Here is a 26,947-nt window from a genome sequence, read left to right on the forward strand (position 1 = left end):
ATTCAGATGCGTTGTGTTTTCTTTACACTGCTTTTTTGTCCTGATTCCACAGAGTTCAGGCACTTCAAGCGAAGTGATCAAATGGTGTCAGTAGAGCATTCACAGGTTTTTTTAATATTTCTGCGTATATGAAGATTAAGTGTGGGGATACAACTAAATAAGAGGCAGGATAGAAAGGCCTGTAGAAAGAAAGGTTTAATTTTGTATCAGGGCAGGACCAGACCTTTTAGATGGGTGCAGTGCTTCAGGTCCATCTTCCATGCTGTAGTCACATGCCCTTATGTCTTGTTACCTCATGTATGTGTGGTGTCTACCCTTTCGTATCTTGAATTAACTTCTTCTGAATTCAGTCTTTAGAAGATGTGGACAATTCTAAAGAAGTTTTAACTGAAATGGAGTCCAGCAAAGCCAGGAAAACTCCGGACACAGAATTGAATGTTGCACCAGATGGGGATGAAGATGAAGTCATTGAAGAGGAGGAGGAGGAATGTTGGGGTACGTTTTAAATTACAGTGCAGAATTGAGGGGGGAGGGAGAAGGTGTTCTCTATAGAATTGGTTGTGTAAACACAGTGATATTTTGTGCTTAGTTTCTTAAAGCAGAGAGTAAAAGCTGATCTGGATTTTGAAAGGAGTGATTGAGTATATGTCAAGATGAAAGCTTAAAGGTGTCCTTGGTGAAACACAGTTGACTCTTGCCATGATCAGTAGACTCTCCATCTCTTTAAACCGTTATTCAGCAAATGATTACAGGGAACGCGTGTTTGCTCAGCAGACAAAAACTAGATGTAAGTGTAATGCATTTCTCTGCTGAGTAATAGCTATAAATTTAAATGGAGTCTTGAGTGTTTTTCTTCGTCGTTCGCAGCAAGATCAGGATTCTCCCCTATGACATTTTCAGACCATGACTTTGTTAGCAAATTGCAGTGTCAGGTGTTAAATAACGTGACTTCCATAAGGTCTTAAAAAGGATGAATGGTAGAACATCCCTATTACTTCTTCTGAGCATGTCCCAGATAATGTAGTTATGCAGAGCCCATTGCTTTATTATCTCATTAACAAAGCCATTTTCTTTCTTCGTGAAGGGTCTCTGAGGTGGGTGTTTGTTCCTCTGTTCGTCCTTTATTTTAGCCTGTAAGTATGTTCAGAACTTGATGCATCTCTTTCTGCTGGGGTTGTCCAGAGCTTAGGCTTAAGCATCACTAACCACAAGCAGAATGTCAAGACAAAGCTTCATCTATTTAAAATTTAGTTGCGTATAAGGCCTTTTCTGTCTCCCCCTAAAGATCCATTGCTGTCAGTACCTACTGAAATTCACATCTCATGTCTGAAGATGTATTTTGGGCATTCTTCTTTTAAACCGTAAGTATGTTTTCAATTCACTTTCTTTCCTTTTTTCAGCTTTTTAAAATCTATTTTCTACTTTGAGAACTGCTAACAAACTTGGACCTGTGCAAAATCCCGCCTTTGCTGGAGTGAAATAGCAAAATAAAACTCATTTACTACAGTACTGTATTTTCATAGTAGAGGGTAAATTTCTTGCTTTATCTGATGGCAAGCCTTCTGCAAGTGAATGTTTCTGTTCCTGGTCTAGCTCAGATATTTCAAAGAGAAAACGCTGTATACTAGCACAGATGTGTTCTTTGCATGGTGATAAACTTCCTTAGTCTGGTTATCCTTTTGACATGTGGCTCTAATTAATACAGCTCTTATTTGTCTCTACAACATCCAATGGGGCGTAATTTCAGTGTAGCGTCTGCTCATAGATTCCAGCATTGCTGGAATTGAGTTCCTGATATCAGGGGGAATGGAGTGCAGTCATCCTGAATAACTTGTTTTAGAACACGTGTTGCACAGAACATATCAAAAGAGCAATGCTTGGGGCTTGAAAGGTGAAGAAGCACAAAACAAACAAAAAAAACAACAAACCACAACTGTTTAGTCAACTGTTAGAAATTACCAAGGGGATAAATTTTGTTTTAATTCTCTGCACATTATGTATGCCTGTGAGACCATTAAAAAAATGAAACTTGTTTGGTAACACTGAAGTCCTGTTTAGAATCCTTTTACGAGAGATAATTGTAGTTTCATGAGTATTTGTGGATCAGTTAATGACATATGGGAGACATTCTTTTGCAGTCGTCTTTAAGTGACTACATCAAATGTTGCTTACTTTAGTCCTGTTAAGAAATCCCCACTGATCCTACACTGGGTAGGACTAATTGCAGTAAACATGGTGTGAGTGGTTGCAGCATGCAAAGAGAAAACTGTCAGGCAGCCAAAAGGGTTTCTTCAGCACAATTTGCATATTATACAGGTGGTGGCAAAAATAAAACAAATTCTTCTTCCTTTAATTCAAAGGGTTCAGTGGAAAGTGATTCGTTCTGTTTTAGAAGACAAAAGAGACAATCTTGTTGTCATGGCAACTGGTAAGTTATTTTTGCATCTTAAAAGGTGGCAAGAAATCTTTCTCTTTTAGGGGAGGTTAGGGCTTTGAAACTTGAAGACTGTCCACTCTTAGGAGCACAGTGCTCAGGGCTCATCTTTTCTGCTGGAGGCTGCTGATCTTGGCCAGCTATGCTTGCTGCTTGTATTTCTGTCCAGTTCTTTTTCCGCTGACCTTGGAGGGAGTGGCACTGAGTGGATGCTAGCAGTATAAACACAGTATCCTGTGTTTATGTCTGCTAATGGGGCACGCATAAACTTCCTTCTTAGGGTTCAGTGAGGTGTTAGTACAGCAGCATAAGACAACTCTGCCATAAAATATAACAACTATATGTTGTTTCACTTCTACCTTTGTGTTTTTGTTGTTTGGTTTTTTTTAAGGATATGGGAAAAGTTTGTGCTACCAGTTTCCTCCTGTTTACACTGGAGGTACAGGAATAGTCATCAGTCCTCTTATTTCCTTGATGGAGGACCAAGTTCTGCAGCTGACGTAAGTAACGCAGTTGTAACAGGCTGATGTTGTGTTTCTTGTGGAAACCCACGGATTCAACTTGTGGCATTTCATAGTGTTAAGGCTGCAGATTCGTACAGAGAACTGTTTGTGTGTCAGCTGTGAAATATATGTTTCTCCAGAAACATGTGCAAACTATAAATTGCTTGAGATCACTGGATTTGCCAGCTATGGAAACTGTAGGATGAATTTGCAAAGGATCTGTGCTGGTGGGTGGTTCTTGAGGGTGCATCCTTCTCGATTCTTTCTGTATCCAGAGGCTCTATTTATGTAGAACAAATAGCTGAACAAACTTGGTGTATTGTTTAAGCTTGTCAGAACTATGTCAAAGCTTCATAGAGCTTCTTGTAAGTCTAATCACTAATGTCTGAGCAGATGGAAGATAAAGGCCTTTCAGATCAAGGTTATAGCACAGATGTTGAAGATGGACAGTGAAATAGGTCTGCTAATATCTGGCATCTCCACTTCTTACAACGTCTGATGTAGCACAGTAGTAGGGAATTTGACTTAGGTGAAAGAGAAATGTTCTTAATCTGATTCCTTATTGCACTAATGAAGTATGTGTCTGTGAGAAACAACGAGACGGGAGTGGATGAGCATGTGGCTGTCAGGAATAGTGACTGACTTGTAATGTTTGCTTTTAAAAAGGCTTTTCCCAAGGAGATCCTTGGAAAAAAGTAGTCTCAGGCCCCACAGCTTGAACTTATTTACCGAATGCTGGCAGTAGGCTAAAACAACAACAACAAAACCTGAGGTGGAAAGTTTTTATTTATGAGTAAATTGATACATAACTGCTTTTTTTTTTTTACTGCAGAATGTCAGGGATTTCATCTTGCTTGCTTGGTTCAGCTCAGTCGAAAGGCGTCAAAGAGAGCATTAAAGCGTAAGTCTTGTCTAAACATTGTGGGGTTGCAGTTCCTGATGTATTTGAGGGATGGGATGTGTCATCTGTCACAACAAAGTCTTGGTCCTGGCTCAGATCAAGAATCAGGCAGTCAGTCAAGAGTGTTTGCATTTACCCACTATGAGCATTTGGGAGGCACAGAGGCACTTTCTTGTGCCCTGTGCATTTGCGGAGATGATGTTTGCTGACTCTGCTTTATGCTGTGATTTATATAGGAATAGCAGGTTTTAAATCTGTATTTGTCAAAGTCATTACAACTGCTCCTTCCAGTTCTAAGGGCTACAGTAAATCTGTGTTTATTCTCGTGTCATGCTGTCTACTGCCTTGCTTTCCTTCTGATCTGGAATGCCTTACTCTGCCTTCATTGCCTTCCTTTTACTGCTCATCCAGATGTCTGTCCTTGTTCTCGTTTACGTTTTCTAACAATCATGGTTTCATTTTGTTTATTTGAATTCTCCTCCTTTGACACTGTATTCTCTTGATTTTGTAGGGGTCTATACAGAGTTATATACATGACACCAGAGTTCTGTTCAGGAAATTTAGAGCTACTTCAGGATATTGACCAAACTATTGGTAAGTTGGGAATAAGGTTGATGATGAGGTGGCAGACAGCTTCATTTCATAATTAACTTGTTTTAATGCTCTGACAGTGTTAAACTTGTTTCTCACCTTGAGCTTGTAGCTAGGGTAGTGGCTGCCAATACGTAGTGTCAGAAGACTCTGTTGTTAATCAAAAAAAGATGATTATATGCAAATAGAGTCTTTAGCATGGTCTCGGTATGGGAATGTTTGCTAAGTTCCTGAAAACAGAGAGGTTAAAACACTGTTTAAGTTGCAGGAAGTAAGAAATATGACTAAATATTTTAAAGTATTTTAAAACATTCTATTTTCTCAGAATGTGACCATAAACTTGTTTTGAAACACTGTATTAAATCTTGGTAAATAGTTTTTTTTTTTTTGAACTAGTGACATCTGTTAATATTGACAATTGGCGAGGAGGTCTGGAAAGAGACGAAAAGGACTCTATTAATGATAGTAAGATTTCTGCCTTTTGTAGAGATGTACTTGGAGACCTGAAACTTGGAGAAGGAATCGGAGGTGGTAGTAATGGAAATCTGTTAGAGCTCTTAGACATTTTCACAAATGAGGTCAATATAAAAATGGGCTTGGTGAGACCTTACAGCAGAAGACATCCTAGAAACAGAACTGAAAGCAGATTGCTGGTACTTTGAGAGGAAAGCTTAAGATTGAACAGAATATGGCGCTTGTATTTTGTAACTTCCCATGTTGGTTTGCCTTGTAAGTGCTGTGTCCATGCTGTGGTTTTTGTCTCCACCAGGTATTGCTCTCATAGCTGTTGATGAAGCTCATTGCATTTCTGAGTGGGGCCATGACTTCAGAAATTCCTTTAGAAAGCTGAGCTCATTAAAGAAGGCTCTACCATCGGTGAGGTTTTAATATGTGCTTGATTTCCAAATTAAGAGAAGGATACTACTTCATTTCACATGATAGCTTTAAGTTTCTTTTGATGATGTCTTTTGGGTGTACCCTACCATGCTATTTTGGGAGCTTTTGCAGTCCCTATGAGGACTCAATGAGTGAGTTTTGTGGGCTTTTTGTTTTTAACTGTTACTCGTAAAGGTTTAAATGGAGGGCATTCAGAATCTGGGCTATCAGGAACATCTGAAAAAGAGTAATTCTGTTGGATCTTTGTGTGCTGAAGAATGTTGTTCCTAAGTTCCTGGTTTAATACTGAAACATTTTGTTTATGAACCTGGCCATGCAGCTTGCAAGGAAAGTCAGTTATAACTTCCAAACTTTCCTGAAGCGTTTACTGCACAAACTCCAAAATTTAGACCTGAACTTCAGATTTTATTCTCGAAAGTTTTGTCCTGTGTTCTCAGAATTTAGCCATCTGTGTCAGACAGCTGCTGCAGCTGCAGTGAAGATGCAACTAAAGGAGACATTAATTAAGAAGAAAACCATGTGTTTCAGGTGTTCTGTTGCTGTCTGTACTCCTTAACATTGTAGACTGAAGCTCTAGAAGACTAAATATTAACTGTTTTTTTTCAAATAGCTGAGCTGATCTAGTGAACATGAACAGATAAAAGTGCCTTTGGACATGCTGATCAGTTTTGATGCATCTTAAATCATTGAGAGGTGTCTGACTTTTTCTGTTTGTTTTTTTTTTTTTAATTTCAGGTTCCCATTGTTGCATTAACAGCAACTGCAAGTCCCTCAATTAGAGGAGACATAGTGAATTGTCTGAACCTAAAGAATCCTCAGATCACGTGTACTAGCTTTGACAGACCTAATCTGTACTTAGAAGTTGGACGACAGAGTGGAAATATTCTTAGGGATTTGAAACAGTTCCTTACTAGGAAAGGAAGGTAAGGATTTAGGCCGTTTTTGTTGTTCCTGCAGATATACTTGAGTACTTAAGAGGTTATCAGTAGTGCTTACCAAAAACTGGTAGCAGTCTTAAACTGATCTGATGGGGTGGAGCTTGGGCTCTCACCCCAGCCTGCACCCGATACCATGTTAATCATTCATCGTATCTGCACCCCTGCCCTCCATCTTCTCCCAGTTTAGGAAAAAAAAAAAAGTTTGAGGTATCTCACAGTTTGCATGCTGTTAACTGAAGGATCTTCAGGTTCGTTTGATGCTTGGAGAAGTTTAAAGCATTGTGGCAGTGTATGATGGTGATGAATCGGCTGGTGGATTCCTTGCTAAACATTGTTGTAGGTAATAAGTGAGTTGGTTATGAATCTGAAATCAGATTTCTTTATGAAGGCTAATTGAGCAGAGCAATTGCAGTGCTTTGGATAGCATGCCCACCGGTGTACCCATGACAGTGGGTTTCCTGCCCCTTTCCTCTCCTTGTCACAAGCTACAATGTTTGCCTCTACAGCAGTATAAATACATTTCACTAATTTGTATGTTGTTACATATATATTGACCTTTTAAAAATGGCAGCTATAAAAGCACGTTTCCTGATGACCTTCAGAAAATGCCAGGCCTTATGCTGTTAATCCAGCACAGACCAAAATCATCTGTTTTTTGGCACTAACGATCACCATGTAACTTTCAAGTCTATTTTTACAAAGGATAAACAATTTGTATGTAAGTACCCAATTTTTGTAGAAGGAGAAAAACACCTTCTCTTTCTTGCTTAGCAAGAGCTCATTGGCAAATTCTTCACTTTAGACTGTGAAGTCTGAAGATCGGTCTCGACTGCTGAAGGCTGTGTTGTGCATAATCTGGGAGCACAGATTTGCCTCTGTTTGATACGGCAGCTTCACAAGAAGGTGCTAAGCTGTTTTTCATCTGTGGTACCTCTAACATGTGAGGTGATGGCATTTCATGTAAACCGGTATTATCTCTGCATAATAATATATAAAATAAGGGAGCTACAGAATTCAAATTTGTTTATATCTGAGATGAGAATCTTTATATCTGAGATGGTTAACTGCTGCAAAAAGCTGCGTTTCCTTTTCAATTAGAGCAAGGCAGTCTTTGCCAAATGGTGGCATCTTCTGTTCTGCATCTTTATGCACTGTTATTACTTGTAGCAGTTCTACGTATGAGTTTGAAGGCCCCACTATTGTCTACTGCCCTTCAAGAAAGGCCACTGAACAAGTTGTGTTGGAACTGAATAAACTTGGTGTGACTTGTGGTGCATATCATGCTGGCATGGGAATTCAGAAAAGGAGAGATACCCATCACCAGTTCATGCGGGATGAAATTCAGGTACTTAAGAAACCAAGTTTGTGTGTTGTTAGTTATAACTGTAGAGTTTCTGGTAGAGGAAAGAATTTGGAAATATCAGCATGTTTTGAATTTACTCTGTACATCTCCTGTTCTGGGACAGAAATTTCTGGTCTATATTGACAGTAATATAGTTCCTCGTTTATGTTTCTGATTCCCTTAGTAAATCTCTAAACATGTATAGCATGTGAAGAAACTGGTAGCTGGAATAATGCCCTCCCAACTTCTCTGAGCTACCTTCTTCCTATTGCAGCTGAGCAGGCACAGAGTTATCTCGAGGTTTATTCTATTCCTTTTCAGGGCAGGTTTATCATCCTTTGCTTGAGAATAACTACCTGAAAACACTCCTAACGTTTGCCAGGCCCATAGCAGCGCTCTCACAACTATAATCCTGTGCTCATGTTGTGACCAAAATCAGGCTCCTTATTAAAAGTGAATTAGAATTCAAGTGCAAGTTTGAAGCTGTTGTACCTTAAGATGAATTTTTGAGTCTGTGGCAGAAAATTGTCACCAACAGTGTGAGCATTAATAGAAACCCAAACGTATATTCTTGTTGATCCTCTGAAAACATCTGGTGTGTGGCTTCTGTTTTGTAGTGTGTTGTTGCTACAGTGGCATTTGGAATGGGCATCAACAAAGCAGATATCCGGATGGTTATTCATTATGGTGCCCCTAAGGAAATGGAATCCTATTATCAAGAAATTGGAAGAGCTGGTCGTGATGGGCTTCCTGCTTCTTGTCACGTCTTGTGGACTGCAGCAGACTTGGTTTTAAACAGGTAAATGTCTGAAGACTGCTGCTTTGACACAGATAGCTAAAGGAAAAAATGCTGTTGATGAGGCACAGGAGAATAGTGGTCAATATTAAGGTTCTTTTTTTTCTTTTGGCTGGCAGGCGTCTTCTAAATGAGATATACAATGAGAAGTTCAGATTGTACAAACTGAAGATGTTAGAAAAAATGGAGAAGTACCTTTCCTCAAACAGCTGCAGAAGAAAGTGAGTACTGCAAACAGCGTGTTATTGCATGTATCTTAAGTTAGCATTAATAAGAGTTGTTGTGACTGTCACAAACGTAGCTTGTAAACATAAGGCTTCTTCAGTGTCAAGAAATATAACCTACAGCATATTTATATGAATATTTCAAGTGTTCCTTATTTACTTTTCAGAAATAAACCTTCCTTTACTTTAGTGGAATCAGGGCCAAAATTGTCTCTGCAGTGAATTAATTATGCTGATTTCTATTCTGTTTTCTGCAATGAATTTAATGACTAAGTTTTTGTTCTTTTATTTAATTCCCTGCTTTCCCTTGGGTAGAATCATCCTGTCTCATTTTGAAGATAAACAACTCCGAAAGGTCTCCTCTGGCATTATGGGCACAGAAGAGTGCTGTGATAATTGCAGGTGCAGGTAAGTGTTCTCCCCTTAAAGGCTGATACAAGAGGATGTGTTCTCTCAGGCTGACTTACAAGGCAAACTATCTGAAATGATTGACTTCTTATGCATTTGGTTTTGCAGATGTTGAGCCTGAAGCTTATCTTTGTTTGAACAGCTGTCCCTAACTTGCTATTCAATAATTCAAGAAGCCATGAGGCAGGTTATAAGCAGTAAGTTCTGCTGTGGGAAAACCTGTAAACAAAGCATGGCCTCAGTTCCCAGAATGGTGTTTAGAGCAACTTTCTTAGACCACGCAAATACTCTTTATAAGTCCTGTTGGGTAATTAATCCCAGAAGAAACTTACTGAGAGTGGGATGCAAATCCGTGTGTTTCAGGTTGAATTGCCTTACTTTAATAGGAGCTGCTTTCTTGTTATGGTGTGTGCTGACATATGTTCTTTCCAGCATGTGTAGTAATTTCAGAAGTGCTGAGGGGAAACTGAGGGGATCAGTAGCCCCGCAGATTTGAGTAGAAACACTTTCCTCATCTCTTGTGTTCATACATGCACACTTTCCTGAAGCTGTAGTAAATATCCATTGTTCTTGCTGGTAGCAAGAACTCTGTGATCAGAGATAAGTTATTACAGTGTGTTGCTCTCAGCAAAAAATGTACCAGCATGGTTACATACAAGGAATAAGGAAACTGTCTGGACCCTATCCCAACTAACCAAGAGTAGAACTTATGGGAGAGATCGTACCTTCAATTTGTTTGCAGTTATGGTGCTGTGCCCCAGTAAAGGGCGCACAGTGAATTTGTATTGTTGAACTCAAATGGTTTGAAATGCAGAACACTGGTTTGTTGTTGTTTTTTTTTTTGTTTGTTTGTTTGTTTTTTTTTTTTTTTTTTTTTGAAGTGTGTTTTTCTGGTAGGTTTTTCTACTCAGCAGCACGTCCACAAGGCAAAGGAAATGGGGTAGCTTTTTACATCTGTTGTTTTCACTTTGTGTTTACTGGAAAGTAAGAAGCAACCTCTTGGCTACTATGTGCAGCTAAAACAAACAAACAAAAGTTTTATGCCAAAGACTTGTCCATACATTCAAATACTAAAGCCAGAAGATGAGTGAGATGATATTCTGTCATAGCAGGTATTAAAAAACTGTTCAGTGTTTGGTTGTGCAGCTGTCCTAATCACACATGACTTTGATCTTGCTTGGTCTCACACTTTCAGTTCTAGTTCTTTACACCTATATAAGCAATTAATGATGCCTTTAAATGTAACTCAAGATGTGTATTTTATTTAGTTACTACTTAGTAGACAGTGCTTGACGAAGAGGAGGCTTGGTTTGTTTATGCTTAATTTAGTTTTCTTTGTGCCTTTCAGAACTAATTGTTTGGCAAACTCCGGTGATTCAGAAGGTGGTTTACAGGACTTTGGAAAGCAAGCATATCAGCTGCTTTCTGCAGTAAGCGCCCTGGAAGAGAAGTTTGGAACTAGAGTCCCCATTTTGTTTCTCCGAGGTTCTGTAAGTGACACAAGAATTGTTTGCCCTCTGAGAGAAGAGGGATCACTAGCATGTCCTACCCTCTTTATTAATAGACAAGACATTGATATGCATGTGTATTTTAGTACCTTTTTCTTAGAGAGCTATGTAACTGTGGAGAGGTAGGATAGATTTCCTGAAGCTCTTCTGCAGCAGCACTTCTCATGCAACAAACTAGATTGTTGCCTTTAAATGCAACGTCAATAAATAGAGTGAATCTCTGAAGCATGCTGAACTTAACCTTTGTGTAGGTACAACAAAGGAACGGCTTCTGCCACTGAGCTGTTCTTCTCATAGCTCTGCTTTTCTAAAAGGTGTAATATTCAGCCTGTTACATGGCCCAAGATCTCAGCTTAGAAATGTGTGATATGTTACCTATGCGTGTTTCGTGGGTTACTTTATCAACAGTTGTATATTAACCCAAGCAGTGGCAGAGGTTCTGAAGCTCTTTCTGAAAATCTTGAGCTCTTAAATTCTTTATGGCAAATCTGATGTCTTTGCAAAGGCAATTAAGTGACTTCTCAGTGAAAATTCATCATTTCCATTGTCGTGGAAGGAATAGCCTTTCTAGAACTGAGAACAAACAGGTCTCTGCTTGGTAGTCCATTGACTTAAAGAAAGATCATGATGATTTGTTTTCTGCTTTGTTCTGCTGACTGACTTGGAGTGGTGAGACAGGGAGTAGCATATTAAGATGAGTGTAAATGATTTATGCCCGTCTTCACATGCAAAGCATTTGGAATACTGAGGAAAAATGCACCAGAGAGAAAACACAGAGTAAGAACAAAATCAGTTCAAATGTTTACAGTCTGGAAAAAAAAAATTGTTGCAGTGCTTGATAAACTTGGTGAATGATGTCATGCTTTCTTTGTGTACGAAATCTGCTAATTGTCACACAAATGTGCTTAGAGTGAAAATACATCATTGTAGATCTTAAAGTAGTTTGAATAATTTATTTGCTAGATGTTATTGGGAGAATTGTTAATCATGCCAAGCTTGCACTGCTAATGTGGAATAAATTCTTACTGCTTATGAGAACACTTTTCTCTGGACTAACGTACCCTTTAAAAATGGTGTTTTTCTTTGCTTTTTGCTTCAGTTTGTCCTTGTCTAGAACAAATGTGTGAAATAATCCACCAGTATCTCTGTAAATTATACATGCTATTTCTGTCTGAAGATGAGTGGTGTATTGCTTCAAAAATTTATGTAGGTGATGGAAAAGTGATGCTTTCAAAGAAGTTAATGGTATCTTTTTACAACAAGCAAGTCTGGGTGGCCTCCAACAGACTTGAGGTAGACCATGGGAGGGACCTGCTTCATATTTGAAAGCTGAGTCAGGCCATAAAGTGAATAAGGTCCTCTGGGAAACCTGAAATTAGAGCTGCATTGGCAGAAATATTACACTAACCTGCTAAACCAAGAAGAATATGATGTTAACAACTGAGCTCCTTTTATCAGCCAACATGTGAATTTATAGCTATGTCAACAATGGTTTTATTATTAATAATAGAGATTGTTAATAATTTAGAGATAGTTTGCCAATGACTTTAAGTAGTAATTGTAATAATTTCTAAACAGTTGAAATTGTAGGTTTGGCATAGGACTGGCTGTCAAAAGCCAAAATGACATGACATTGCTCATCCCGAATATAGCTGGAAAGTTTAGTGTGTTGCATCTTACTCCTTTTATAGAGATATCCAGAGTTGAACTCGCTCTCAGAGTTAAACCCATATTCTGAAAATGTGCAGCTACTGGAGTAAATAATGTAACTGCAAAACTGAAAGGAATGTTGCTATGCTTTCAGATAATTCATGTGAAGAGTTGAATGAGGTCTGTCTAGATGTGAGGTTGTAAAACTTGGCTTTTATTGCTTCCTGGAGAGGTGACTCACTTCAATTCAGAGTCAGGACTTGGTGCCCAAGGGCCATTAAGCAGTAAGCTGTGCCCCCTTCCATGTGGCTGCCATTCCCTGGGTGCTGAAGGCTGAATCAAGAACCTCTTCCTGCTGCTCCTCATGAGCTGAGTAGGAATTGCTTGTTTGTCTCTTCCCTGTGAGCCCTGAGGATATCATGGAGCTCAGCAGGCCTCCCTGTGCTGACCATTGCACCGTGCAGGCTTTTGTTCATTGCTGGCAGAAGTGTATAGAAAATGGTGGTGACCATGTTGAGAAATAGCATTTTATAGTTGAGAACTTGCTTTATGAAAGTGTTGTAACGCTCTTTGTTGTTGTTTCTATGGAAATAAATAGGTGGCATTACTTTTGGAGCAACCTGTGTATATACTAGAGCACATGTACTGCATATGCATATGTGTTTGTAATTCAAAAAAATTGCATATTGGCTCTCTCTGTGGTTGGGATGTTCAGCACATGGGCAAATGACAGTCTGAGGCACATCTTCCTTTTGCTTTCATACACCAGTGGTAAACTGAGACTTCTTTTCCTCTAAGTGGTTTTCACTTTATATCACTTGGGCCCCTGTTACTTCCCTGTGTCAGAAATGTTCTGAACTTGTCAGGTTCATGGGAAGTTTCCCGTTGGATAGAAGGGGTTTAAACTCTCTGTGGTCCCTTTGGACGTTGAGGCTGGGGGATGAGAAAGGACCTAATTGTGGGGCGTTTTTCTAGTCTCAACCATTGATAAGAGATGGTGAAACCAGCAACCATTCCAAACAAAAAGAAATGTTGAAGTGAATGCCCGAACATTGTAACAGGCAGCTGAAGAGGAGGAGCAGTAGAGCAAGCATTTGCAGTCAGCTTGTTGCTGTTTCTGCACCCTTGTCCTGTCGTGTAACTTTATGTGCAGACGCAGTTTTATAGTTCTGTCGTATCAGTGTAGTTTGTCATTTGAAGTCATAATGTTTTCACAGCACGAAAATGGATTACATTAGCAAAGGTGAAATCATTCCTTAAGTGGCATTGAACGAGGTGATAAGCATGGTTTATGCTCATCGAGTTGTTTTAAGTATGGTTGTTGTGGTTACTGTGTATAGTTGAATTAAATTTTTTTTGGCTTGTGACTTTGCAGAGAAGTTCTTCTAGTAAGTTTATGTTCTTGGGGACTTGTTCCTCGTATCTCATGATAATCTTGCAGGGTATATTGAGAACTTCCTTCCGAAAGGACTGGAGAAACCTGACAGTTTCTCTCAATTTCAGAATTCTCAGCGTCTGCCAGACAGATACAGGAAACACCCTCTGTATGGTAGTGGAAAAGACTGGACAGAGAACTGGTGGAAATCACTCAGCCAGCAGCTGATAATGGAAGGATTCCTCAGAGAAGTCCCTGGGCGCAGCAAGTTCGCAACAACATGTGGGCTCACCCAGAAGGTACTTCTTGGTGTGAGTCTACCCATCACAGGCTTCTGAGTAATCTATAGCTAAGCCATACTGTCTTTTCCTTACAGGGTAGAAATTGGCTTTTGAAAGCTGAATCTGCCTCAAATCCAAGTCTTCTGTTACAGTCCAACGAAGACTTAAACCTACAGAGAACTCCTCGAAGGTAATTATAGTGTATGTTTCCTCTTAAGCACTCTATTTTTATCATCTAGGTTATTAGTCCCTGAGGGCTAGTTCTGGAAGTGGCAGATTGGACAAGAGATTGCTGCACTGGACTTAGCAGCCAAGCCTTTCCCTTTGGTACTATTTTACTGCTGAAAAAAAACAAAAAAGAAATTGGAAGATATGCTGAAGGCAGGAAATATTAGAGCAAGATTTACTTTTTTTTTTTTTTGCTGCTGTGTTACATAATTGAATTGGTCTTTAACTAGAGCAGCTAACATTTTTTTTCCCAGTTTTGCACTTGACCTACATTTTCATAAAATTTAGCTTTTCGGTTTCACGTTCTCAGTCTATGTGCTACATGCCTGTGTTGAAAAAAGAATTGATTCAACACAAATGTGTGATGGTTTTCTGTGTAGCTACTTCTGTGAAATCTTAAGTTCTTCAGCTCTTGGTGAATAAATCTGCAAAAGTGGTGAGGTTGTTTTTCTTTTTCAGTGGTGGTCAGCTGACTTGCCACCAGAGTAAATTACTTTAAGGAAATGGCAAGTGAAGCTTTGCTTGCCATCCTCCACTTCCAGCTGTACTTCATAAGCAGTGTTCTGTTGGTCTTTGCAAACATGGGCTCAGGCCAACTCTTTTTGAAGTGAAAGATGAAGAACTGGAGGCTTTGCTATAGCAATAAGTAGTGTTGGAACAGAGTTCTTCAGTGCTGGACACCTTCTCAAATGTCTCAATTGTAATTATTTATTTTTCAGTAATGCAAAATGTAAGTGCCAGTTTTCTTTTGCCTTCCCTCTTGTTTCTGTTGTGACATTTTTTAGTTGCTGTCTTTGTGCCTTCTAGAAGAAAAAATACCTTGTTTATTTCTAAATAGGAAGTGGCAAAAATTGCACTCAGTGCAGGCTGGGAAGTTGATACTTGTTTTCTCTAGATGAAGAATCTTAAAAATAGATTCTTATGAAGACATTTTAGTCACAGAACTTTGATTTCTCATAAAAATATCCCTGTTTTTTTCTATATGACAAAATTCTATGTTCCTCTTTAGCATTATTCTATTTTTAGCAAACTTTGGGGTCCTCAGTGTTCTCTGTTTAAAAAAGGAGGGGAAAAAAAAGTGTATTTAATAACTTAAAACAAAAATAAAATTGTTATTTGCCCAAAGTAGCCTTACACAAAGTTCTACTTAGTTTGCTTAGTAAAGTGTACAGTGACACGGCTGTGTACAAAAAATTAACAAATGATTCAGTCAATTCAAGTGAAAAGGAATTCTGTTTCATTACAGAAGCAGACCTTCACCTGCGGTCTCAATGCAGCGCTCCCCAGACATGAAAGGAACAAAGCAGTCCCCAGTTAAGCAGGTCTGTATGTGTACAGCTACTCTTGTGTTCTTTGGCCCTTCCTTGTTTGTATTAAAAACCTTGCAAGTATGTCATGGTGTCACAAATGTATGTTTTCCTGCTTACGGCAGCATCACTGGAAAATAGCATTAAATTAGCATTCATTTCTCTCATTCTCGTGGTTTTTTTATAGATGTCCTTGTATGAAATGTTTGCCTATGAGAAAAAAGCTGGAACTCTTCCAAAAAGCAATACCATAGTTAACAGGTATGCTCTTCCAAGATTTAGTAGTACTGATACTGTTGGTAATGCAGTTCTTCAAACCAGTATTCCACTTTGAACAGACCATAAAAATGTTTGATTGTAAGTAATTAGTATTTAAAGAAAATAAAGTAAAAAAAGAAGATTTTAAACTTGTAGAGCAAGTTTTGTGAACTGTAAAAGTGCAAACTTGCTAACTGGCTTGAAAAGCAGTAGGAATAAAATTAAGAAAATGTTATTAAAAATGGAGTAACTTTATACTGGGTACTTTTAATGTGGCCATTTTTTTTTTTTTTTTCCAGTCAATGTTTTCTATGTGATGGCTGAAACTGTAATGGATTTTTAATTATGATTTAAATAAGAAATTAAGAACAATAGTTTTCAGTTAAATATAATTAAGCCAAAAAGTTAGCAAGCTGTGACTGCATCTTAAAGATGGCAAAACTGAATGTATGTCCCATGCAGTTATTGCGAGTGTTGAGGTTTCTGTCTTTTTCGCGCTGATGTGGAGGAGACTGAGACAAACCCAGGTTCCTTGAGGTCAAAAGAAATAAAACAAGCTTTTGCAAAAGCAGGAAAAGTAATTTGTTTTCCACGACTGTGTGTAGCTTCAGGTTTAAACCCATCTTGCATTTCTGAAAAGTTCCATTCTTCTTTCCAACAAGTGTCCTGATGCTTGCAAAAGACAGGAAAACCAGAAGTCACTTAAGCTGAAAAATTGCCACTGTAGCTGTATGGAGAAAAATCATTTTAGGGACAGCTACAGTCTAAAAAGGAGTTATTTTGTACTTTGCTTGGCAAAACAAGGAGGAGATACTTATTCTAGTTTGCCTGCAGATATTGCAGTATGATGATGGCAGCCTAATTAGAGGTAAAATGTCCTTAGCACGTGAGCCTTTAGGCTGGTCGCTGTGATGTTCTTTCTATGCAGACATGCCTAGAGGTAACATCAGCTAACTGCTTACAGCACAGCAGCTGTGCCTTTGTCACTGATGCTTTTAAAGTGATTAGCTCTTTTTGGCAAAAATCCACGTTAGTGGCCACGGGTAGAAATGCAAGATGTTTCTTGTGGATGCTGTCAGAATACCATCAGGAATGGACAAGTGCTTCTAAGAATACTTTTTCTTAACAGTACAACCATCCAGATGCAGGCAGTGATACAGGTGGTTTGTTCACAAAATGGCAGTGTTTATCTGAGTTTTTTTTTTAACAGCAAGAGGCTATTTTTAAGTTATAGAACTATTCACAGAGGAATTTTTCATGAATTTGGCTATGTGATACTACTATTTCTGCTCCTGTCAGATCGAGTCTCATGTCAGTGCTGCTGCCAGCGTGAGATGCTGGCCAAAATCTGACTGCACTATCAAATACAGGCAAAAAAAAACCTCAGAACACAAGAAAAAAAGCAAAACAAATAGAGCTGCTGCTCACTTAAATATTATACAAAGTTTGTGAATAAATTGATTGGACACAAGTGCTGACTTTATACGTGACTCTCCTCAGTCCCACAGAGCGCTCACCAGTGAAATCACCTTTGAGGTCCCAAGTGCCTGTTGTTTCATCCCAAGAAAATGAACTAGAGGTAAGTCTTGAAAAGAGAGGGTATCTGGGAACTGCAGTCAACCTGTAGAGCACAGTTCTGCAGTATTGGAGCAGCTGTCTTGGGCAGCTCTTTAACATTACACAGATGTTGTGAGTAGGAGTCCTGAAAGAGCATTTCAATGTGAAGTTCTTAAAGGGTTGCAGGATTTTTTGTGCATTAGTGGAAAGATGAGAGAAGTCATAATTTTTCAGCTTGATTTGAATCATTTCTACGTGCTTGATTTAAAGCCTCTTCATGAGAATTTGGCTCTTCTTCACAGACTGCTCTCTATGGCAAGTTGCTGACTGCTAGACAGAAGGTAGCTAATGAGAAAGTAATTCCTCCTGCTGTCTTGGCAACCAATAAGATCCTGGTGGAGATGGCCCGAACGAGGTAAAGCCAGCACACATACATATTACAAAAACTCAGGGAAAAAAAAGTCACAAGCAAAGTCACATTTTCTTTCTGCTTTTGTTGGGTAGCATGTCTCATTTGTAAAGCAGTAGCATTTTTCCTGATCAATTTAATTTGTTATAGTACCTTGTAGAGTACTTAGTAATGTAAGTTAGAAAGCTGCATATATCAGACTTGTGTCTTCATTCTAGTGTTGTTTGTTTGTTTTTAAATAAAATGCCCACTTTGCATGTGTCTCCTTAACCAAACCTCCTGTCAGCTTGACAGTCAGGGAGGAAAAAGTGCATTTCCTCCAATTCTTAGCTTCCCAACTTCTCTTCAATGTGTTCTAGTTATTTTACTATGCCCACATGCTGGTAAGGGTTAATACAGGTCAGGAACTGTCCCTTATATGGATAGGTTTGTAGCACAGAAAAATAATAAAAATTTAGTGTTGCTCTCAACTACTGAGAGGCAAAAAAAAAGAGTTATTTGATTTTAAGAGAGGATATCGTAGCGCAGATCAGTATTTAATGCATCTGAAGAGCCTTCCTGAGCTGCTATGCAGCATTAGATAAGAGGAGTACTTGGAATGTGTATGTTCTTTCATGGAATATCTCTAGGCTTATATGCTTTCAGGAGGAAATAGCAAACAAATAATGAATGCAGTTAACACACACTGAAGTATTAATAGGGTATTTGAAATTTTTGTTGTAGTCGAGCTTCGAGATACAGAAGTCCAGGCAGAGAATTTAATACCAGAGATGATAGTACATTAATGAGATTTTCAAGTAGTGACTGATAAATCTGTAGTCCAAGTGTGTGTCCCTGAGACACTTCATGATTCAAAGCATCAGTATAGGACGTATCCATGCCTATAATTGTTTATCTTGGATCAGGCCTACAACTGTTGAGAATGTGAAAAGAATTGATGGTGTATCTGAAGCCAAATCGACAATGCTGGGCCTTCTCCTGGCTGAGATAAAGGACTTCTGCCAAGCGAACAGTTTGCAGGTATGGCTTATTTTTTAAGTGTCTTCTAGCACGCAGGAACCCTAAGGGGTCATAATTTGATTTGCAGCTGTTGGATTCCTCCTTCGGTGTTTGTCCTTATTAAGTTTTCCCATCCAGGCAACCTTGCTTATGTATAGGCCTTTCAAATCCAGATGTGTTACACAGTAATGACATCAGGACGTGGCTGATGTTATGGATTGGTGGTGTTAGGCATATTTGTAAAGACCACCTGTCTAACCAGGTTGATGGTGCCATATTATTAATAGCTTGTAACTAGTTAATTATGGTATGGGTTTGGAGACCAAGGATATAGGGAATGGCCCCAGTCAGGTTATTGCTTCAGTAGATGTTGATGGAAGGACTCTCTGTTTCTGTTAGCTTTTCTTCAGCACATAGTAGAAGTCCAATGCCTGACTTTTGTCAACACTGTTGATTTACTTCTGAGATTTCCTGTGAAGTAGCTCTTCATCAGTCTTGCCCTCATAACAGTAAGAGGTACTACCAGAGAGGGACTGTGGAGCACAGGATTGGAGGTGATATGCAGCAGTTTAAGGGGGTGAATTTCCAAATAAATCTGTAGATACTGGGATAAGAATGTCTAGAAAGCAAGTAGAGCAGTTATGCTACTTCTGCCATGACTGAGAAATTCCTCAGTGCGTTAAACTTCAAGTCATATTTCTCTTTAAGAGAAAGCTAATGGACCTAGGTGTGGGGATTGAAGCCATTCCTGTTTTTCAATAAATCTTTGTTAAGCTTAAGTTGAAAATACGTGGAGGAATTTCCCATACAAAAACAACAGGTGGAATACCACAGTTGGTTCTGATGGCATAATTTTACATATGTAATGAAGACCAACTGAGTTTTGTGTTGACGTGATGTTTTTTGGCTTTTTCCTCTTGAGTTCATTGGGGCAGTCTCATACTTGTTTTATTAAGATGGAAGTACATGAGTATCCATCCTGATTCTCTCTTTGTTTTTTTTGTGGTCAAAACCAGTCTGCATGGTGATGAATGACTCCATTTCTGTTACTTCCTTGGGTAACAGGAGGGTGATTCATTAGTTGTTACTGAGATATGATCCTTTTACTCCTCTTTATCTGACTCAGACGGACATATTCCCCAAATCTGAATCTACAGATCAGAAAGAGACATCTCCTTGGAAGAACACTAAAGCTCTGTCTCCCTCAGAGCATGTCACTTATGTCCTGTTCCAAGAGAAAAATCTCTCCCTGGTAAGTTCCTCCCTACGGTGGTCTCTTCCTCTTTGAAAACTAACAGTGTTGATATTTTACCTAAATATGTAGGGGATTTGCACATTAGTTCCCTTTAAATCCTTTGCCAGTGTTGGGAGGGGTAGCTGTGAAACTCTGAAGTGGTATCTTTAGATTGGCAGGACATGGGGCATAATTTCTGCCGTTATTTTATTGGCACGTTTTAGTAGTTTTGGGCAATGTGCTTTTCTGCTACGAGTTCTAGTTCCATCCAGCACTGTATCTCTAGCACTGCATCTTTGTGTTCACACAGTAAGGGCATGTAGAAGAATTTCCTGACCAGGAAGCCTGTGGGGAAAATACACTAAGCATGGAGCTGTATCCAGTCATGTTCTTAAGGCTAATGACTACATGGATAAATTTCATTCTGTTGCATCTTTAAGTAGCAAATCCCTGTTCCTCTGGCTGTGCCATGTCCATGTGTAAGACTGTAATGTTGCAAAGTGAAGGTCACATGGAGATTCAGTGCAAAGCAGTAAGACTACGTGTCAGTGTGACTTTCTCATTCAGACTTTCTAAAGGTGTGTCTCCTGTTACCAAGAAAAGCTAAGGTCAAATTGCATCTAAGTTGTTCAAGTGCTATGGGGCGTGTGCCTAAACGGATATGGTACCATGTGCCCTGTAAAGATGAGCACACTGCACTTTACGTAGTGTCCTTTATTGCTTTGTAATTCTGCAGTAGAAAATTGTAGTTGTTTTGTATTTTATTTTGTCCTTTCCGAGAGTATGGATAATACCTGTCAGGTAGTTGCTAGCTTGAAGTGCATGCAGGGGCTAATTAGCAAGAAGCAATTGTATAGTTACTGGATGGGTGAATTGATACTCTGCTTCCGTTAATCTTCATAATTTTATACATGGTTTGTGTATTATCTGTGGAGAACAGAAATAAATGGAGCATAAAAACATGAAGCCTGATCTTTAAAGGCAGAGAAGTAACCAGTCTGAAGTCTCTCCTTGAAATATGCAAGTTTAGATGGAGTAAGTTTCAGATGTTTCTTTTCAGTGCAAGTATTTCCAGATAACTTATTGAACAAACTTGAAATGGAAATTTGTTTAAGTGCTGTTAAACGTGTTCTTCTCTGGCTCTGTGAATCATGTGGACAACTAGCAGGTCAAGTGCATCACAGCTACTTAGCAGGAAACATCTGAGGCTTTGTCAAGGGAGTACCTCACGAAATAGGAGCTGTATTGATGTTCAACTATGAGACAAAAAGCATCCATTTCCTTTGTAGTAGAATTTGCTGGGATTCAGCTTCTATTGAGGGTGGAGAGCGGACAGTGTTTAGTTGTGGCATAGGAACACGTGCTATAAAGCAGGCTGAAGGTGGTCACACAGCACCATTCCACAGAAGAGTCTGTTTTTGTATGAAGTAGTCTAAGGTCTTATCATGCTTGTGCTAAGAAAAGTATTAGTCTTGAGAGAAATATGCTCTTTATGAGCTGGAAAATAAACTTGAGAAATATTAGAAGAAATGAAGTGTTTGTGAGTTGTTGCACAGCTAGCTATGTGCTGGTATCCCTGGTTGATTTTTGTGGTACAGGAACTTGCCAGGCTTTCAGTTGTATTTCAAGCGCTTCTGCCACCTTAATTTCCTCTTCCTTTGTTTCCCTAGAGGACTATCAGTGAGACCAGATCTCTTCCTCTTACTGAGGTTGGCACTCACTTGTTCCAAGCAGTGAAAGCTGGCTATCCTGTCAATCTGGAGCGAGCAGGTTTGACTCCTGAAGTTCAACAGACGATTTCTGATATTATCCGTAATCCTCCTATTGACTCAGGTGAGCATCACAGTCTGTCTGAAGCTTCTCATGGTAGTGACATGCTAATGAAGGGAATGAAAAATATCACAGCTCTGCTACTGCTTTAGGTTGCACCTATCATTTTTTTGAAGACTTGTGGCTATAGCAAGGCAAAGCACTGCGAAGACAGTTGTTGCTTGCCTTTCACGTTGTCAGAATAGGGCAATCAGGCTACATTAAAGATCAAAAGAAGGTAGCGCTCTATAGATGCTTCCATTTGACTGTATTGTGCTGGAAAAGATCCAGGCACCATTCTTAGAAGTGTATATATTTACTCAGTTGAAAGGCAAGCTAAGAAATCGGTCTGGCAGAATCTTTCCATATGTACTGGCTTATGGACAATATGCTGAAGCAGAGCTGTAAAATTTCTGCAGGGAAGCTTGTCTGCAAATTACTTGTTTATGAGGAGGAAGCAGGATAGTGCAAGAAATACAGCTGTTCATCTTAACCCCATCATCTGGTACCATGGGCTAGTTCAGAAGCTGGAAGCAACCACATATAGATTTGTGGCTGTGCACATGAGGCACTGAAAGTTCAGTCTCATCCTTGGAGTTTAATTACTTTAGATTGCAGAATTCTTCTCACTTGCCACTTGCAGTACTCCTGTCCCATTACAGATTTATGTGTCCTTTTTGCAGCAGTTACAGGCCCAACCAGACTCTCAGCTTTACTTTCTTAAACATACTGCAGTGCAAGTTCTTTCCAGCACAGCAGAAGATGGGAGGCTATTCAACCTGTGTATATAGTCTTCATCTCCATAGAAAATGGTTGAGAGAAGAGGCAGGCTGGAGTAGGGTGATTATGATGTTTTACACTAAATGTGAGATGGTATGTTTCTGTGAATGAGTTGGGAATTGATCCCGTGAACTCGTAATATAGTTTCTTATGGGACTTCTAGGCTTTCTATGCCTTAATTCATCCTTTCCTGAGAAACAACTGACTATTTTCTTATATTGTAAAATAGATCAATGTGAGGCAGGGCAATTAAAAAAAAATCAATTGTATTTATATATTTTTTCCAAGACACCACCAAAATTCAGGAAATCAGAAAACTTGTTCCTGCAAATATTGAACTGTATCTCATCCAGATGGCTATTGCATTGTTGGAGAAAAAGGATGGCAGTAAATCTAAGTATGGTTCAGGTGCCAAAAGGATGCTGGTGTTGTCAGACGGACAGCAGGAAAAGACAGGAGCAGACCAAACGAGCAGGGGCAAAGCGTTGTGGAGTGGAAGAAAGGTTAGTAAAAATCTATAGAACTGGTTTTGTGAAAATGTTTTGTCCTTTTTAGAAGCAGGCCAAATGCTGTTCGTTGTTGCTGTACGCAATACTGCTTAGCATCTCCATCTTCCCAGTCCCCCTTTTCCTCAGCTCTGAGTAAGAGTCTTTTTCTCTTCTGGTATTTGACCAAGAGGTTCCTCTTCTGAAGTGCTGACCTAGCGAAGAGATCAGCCCCTGATCAGTCTTGCTGCTGTGTATACCGTTATAACTCTGACTTAATAATGGGCTCAGAATAGGGATGGTCATCTTCTGCTCTTGTCCAGCCATTCAAGAAGTGAATGTAAAAGATTCCCTGTAAAATCCAGGAGTTTTGAGTAGCTGAAATAATAGAAGAATATGAAATTGAAATTTCTGCCCAGTATGAAAGCTCTACATAAGCTAGACCATTTATAGACAGTCCATGTTCTGCCTTTATTGGCACCTGATCACCCACCTAATTTGGGAAAACTGAATCCCTTTCTGTCTAGAAAGTTCTAAGACATTCATGAGTCCCTCTCTTGCTCAAGCCACTGGATGTAGCTATAATAACAAGAAAAGTGTCATGCTATAAATCTGAGTCACTGGGAGAAATTTCCTCTAGAAGGAAATACTGAGCTTGCTACTGCAGTTTGAAAAGGCTAGGCCAGCCTTTCCAGCCCCATGGTTGCCTCTCAGTGTCTTCACAAGTTGCAGTTCAACACTTAATACAAAAGCCTGCCCTGAGTTGCTCCAAGCGGGATTGGTAAAAAGAAATAAAAAACTGTAAATCCTTCTGCTGCCTGCATGCACAAGGACTTCATATCTGTTCCTTACAGAGGTTAGGGATGGTTTCTTTAACTTGGGACTAAGATAATGTTTTGTGCCTTGCCAAACTGATTGTTTCTTGCCTCCCTCAGTACTGTTTTGTTTCTACAATAAGTGTCTGAGCATGTTTATGTTGTTTCCCAAAGTTGAACTGACAATTCAATTGTATGAGCTATGGTAACTTTTTTTTCCTGCTACTGATAGCTTGTGGAGCTAGTAACAGGGACATACTAATAGAGATCAAATTCATGTTGTACAAATGAACAAACAGCAAATGTCAAAAAACTAATCAAAATAGACTTCATTCATTTCTAAGAAGAAATCCTCACTCTAATAATTCCTTGTAGCAAACAGCTTTTGAAAATAGCAATGGATGTTATTTTCTTTCTTTTTTTTTTCTTTTTTTTTTTTTTTTAACATTATGTTATTTCTTTCATAGGATAATTTGACCAATCCTACACTGAAAGAAGGAGATGAAAAAAACCATCCGCAAGTGGTGCCCTCAGCTTCGGTAAATAGGTGTTATTAATGTAATAAATCATGTAGTAGCCATTAGCCATTAATGGTTCTTTAAGTGAGATTGAAATTGTGAATCAGAGATGCATGGTTGATGCAAAAATCTTAGCTTCAGTTTTTTCCATCAGTAATGCTCAAGCATGATGTAACAATCACAGGTTAATAGATTTCAATAACGCCTTTATCAACTAACACCTTAGCTTGAAAATCATGTCTGAAAATCATAGAATCATAGAACAGCCACAACTGAAAAGGATCTCAAAGGTCATCTAGTTTCACCCTCTGCTGTGGGCAGGGCTGCCAACCACAAGACCAGGCTGCTCAGAGCCACATCCAGCCTGTAAAATACAGCAGTGGTGTAAACATGCAAACAAGTATTTGGAGTTCTTGGAACCACTGGGACAGAGGATACAGTCTTCTTCCCCAGAAGGGAAAAGAAAAGGGGGGAAAAAAAAAAAGGCCCAAGTGAAAATTTTAGTTGCTTTATTTATAATGAATGCATTTCACTTGCTCAAATTTTGTTTTGGTGAAATGGATAAGAAATAGCTAGGGATATTATTAAGGAGAGGGTGTTGGAACTCCTTTTTATAATTTACTAATTTACTTCCACAAAATCTACTTTGTGCTCTCATACTGTGATACATGTAACAGACTCCTTTGTTACTGTCCTATGCAAAGGCTGCCTGGAGCACAGATGATGCCCAGCCAGGTAACAGGGGTACAACAGACCGCAAGGAGCCCATCGAGTTGGCCTCCAGGAACCAACCAGCGCTCTGTACTGACAAAGAACTGTTTGCTGACACTCAGCCAAAGGTGAGGTTGCCAGTAGCTCTGCCAGGAGCAGAGCAAAGAGGTGGTGATTTCAGCATTGATCTTAAAGCAAAACCCAGCTTCTGTTTGAGCTCTTTCTTGTGCATAAACCGTTACCCTGAATTGTCAGCCAGTTTCTCATGGTAACGTGCTTGATGCAGAACAACGTGTCTTTTGTCTTGCCCTTGATGAGCCTGAGTACACTACTTCCACAGAAAACAACCCTGCTTTAGGAAATTTTTCCCTAGTAAATCTTGGCAGCCCTCTAGTGGCAGGTGCTTCCAAACATCACAAGGGGACGTTCAGGTCCTTCTCCAAGGTTGTGTTCGATTGCTGCTCATCACACCAAGGATTTCTGCAGTGGTATTCATGTAAACAAGCTGTATGAGCACAGACACTGCATTTCTCTAAAGATGGCTCGTATGGCTCTGAACAGCATTACTTGCCGTACAGCATGTCTCAACTTCCCAGCCTCAAACTGGAAATTGACGTCTGCATCATGTTTTGTGTTCACAAATCCATTATTCTGGTTAGGTTTATCCCTGTCCTTTACTAAATTTGTAGGTAGGTATAGTTCTGAAACAACACAGCAGCTATCTTACCAGAACACTGAATGTAATGGAACATTATTTTATTGCCTCGGAGAGCTTTCAGAACATCAGTTTTAAGTCCACTTTTCTGAACCAGGAACCAAGGGAATCAGTGTAATGATTTGTGCCCACCTTCTGCTCCACCTGAGCTTGTGCTGGGAGCTTTGGTGGTGTACATATCTCTTGCTATTGGCTCTTCAGCAGTCTTTCTCCTGACTGTAGATCAATCCTGGTGCAATTCCTTCCCAAGAGATGAACATCTCAACAGAAATCAGTCCCTCCATTTAAGAACTGGTGGCTGAATGGATTGTGGAAACCCATTTATCTCATGGCTGTGTGCTCTTACTGGAATTCATGCCTTGTTTCTGTGGCATTCATTGAAAGATGCTCTGTGGAGTTGCAGAGAGCACAGCATGGTCTGCAGAACTGACACCCTTTCAGGTGAGAGGGTGAGGAGCATGCACCTGTGGCATCACAGGTGGGCTTTAGTAGTCATCAGGGAAGCAGACACCTGGGTACCTCAGCCTGGTAACACATCTCCCTCGGTGTCACACAAAAGAACTCTTGTTACTTCATTTGCTCTTTTGACAAAATTATTTTGGTTTGTTTCAGTACAATTCCCGAGGATAGCACTGGCAGAGGTGTACCAGTGCTTTATGGCAGGCCTGATGTTTCCCTGCCACCTGTTCATTTATACAGTCAGCTGCTTGAAAAAAGCCCTGCAATTGAGGGAGACACAAGCCTTCCACTGCCCTCATTAAGTTGATGGGTGTCTCCTGACAACCACTGGTAGAGGTACAGAGCTGTAAGTTACAACTGGATATAGAAATGTGGTTTTCTTATTTACCTTTTTCTCTTTGCAGAGCTCCCAGCCCCCTGGTAAGAGGAAGGTGCCCATATGGTTTGGAGCCTCAGCATCCTCTGTTCTCCCTGTGCCCCAGACAAAGAAGCCCAAAGCAGATACAAGGAGAGGCATCTTCAATTGAAGATTAGTTTTGTATGAAGTGTTTTCTAAGACATGTACAAATGTTGCGTGTATTACAGCAGTGGCTCTTTTACACGAAGCAGTGATGCTTGATCCTTTTTTTTCTTCATCCCTTGCGAGAGGCATTTGAACAGAAAATCAATTCTGTGTTTTTTTTTCACTGTGTGAAATTCGTTATTAAATCAATCCGAGGCAGCAGCCTCCAGCCGCCCCTGCGTCCGCCATCTTTACCGGTCGCGCGTCACCCGGCGCTGCCCACTGCGGGGCGGTGCAGGCGGCGGCGCGGGGG

General features: G+C 39.7%; 1 protein-coding gene across 9 annotated transcripts in view; it reads left to right on the forward strand.

Moving 5' to 3' along the window:
* The window catches only part of WRN (WRN RecQ like helicase), a 41,878-nt gene extending 15,009 nt beyond the window's left edge, over positions 1-26,869 (forward strand). For 6 of the 9 annotated variants that reach the window (XM_042828466.1, XM_042828467.1, XM_042828469.1 and 3 more), the window contains 26 exons: positions 351-495; positions 1,286-1,361; positions 2,361-2,428; positions 2,826-2,934; positions 3,770-3,838; positions 4,350-4,432; positions 5,199-5,305; positions 6,062-6,249; positions 7,432-7,609; positions 8,224-8,405; positions 8,522-8,623; positions 8,942-9,034; positions 10,383-10,524; positions 13,696-13,866; positions 13,944-14,038; positions 15,323-15,398; positions 15,571-15,644; positions 17,142-17,220; positions 17,501-17,613; positions 18,513-18,627; positions 19,733-19,858; positions 21,511-21,673; positions 22,718-22,932; positions 24,197-24,268; positions 24,952-25,086; positions 26,537-26,869. In XM_042828466.1, coding sequence (XP_042684400.1) covers positions 351-495; positions 1,286-1,361; positions 2,361-2,428; positions 2,826-2,934; positions 3,770-3,838; positions 4,350-4,432; positions 5,199-5,305; positions 6,062-6,249; positions 7,432-7,609; positions 8,224-8,405; positions 8,522-8,623; positions 8,942-9,034; positions 10,383-10,524; positions 13,696-13,866; positions 13,944-14,038; positions 15,323-15,398; positions 15,571-15,644; positions 17,142-17,220; positions 17,501-17,613; positions 18,513-18,627; positions 19,733-19,858; positions 21,511-21,673; positions 22,718-22,932; positions 24,197-24,268; positions 24,952-25,086; positions 26,537-26,659 — 3,099 coding nt within the window. In that variant the 3' untranslated portion in view covers positions 26,660-26,869. Of the gene's footprint in view, positions 1-350; positions 496-1,285; positions 1,362-2,360; positions 2,429-2,825; positions 2,935-3,769; positions 3,839-4,349; positions 4,433-5,198; positions 5,306-6,061; positions 6,250-7,431; positions 7,610-8,223; positions 8,406-8,521; positions 8,624-8,941; positions 9,035-10,382; positions 10,525-13,695; positions 13,867-13,943; positions 14,039-15,322; positions 15,399-15,570; positions 15,645-17,141; positions 17,221-17,500; positions 17,614-18,512; positions 18,628-19,732; positions 19,859-21,510; positions 21,674-22,717; positions 22,933-24,196; positions 24,269-24,951; positions 25,087-25,895; positions 26,115-26,536 lie in introns of those variants that run through there. The other 3 variants (XR_006170497.1, XM_042828468.1, XM_042828472.1) reach the window with 3 other exon arrangements.
* The last annotated feature ends 78 nt before the right edge of the window (positions 26,870-26,947 follow it).

Source organism: Centrocercus urophasianus, unplaced genomic scaffold, assembly GCF_019232065.1.
Source record: "Centrocercus urophasianus isolate 14NV4802_14NV808 unplaced genomic scaffold, USGS_Curo_1.0 seq_3, whole genome shotgun sequence".
Classification (NCBI taxonomy): domain Eukaryota; kingdom Metazoa; phylum Chordata; class Aves; order Galliformes; family Phasianidae; genus Centrocercus; species Centrocercus urophasianus.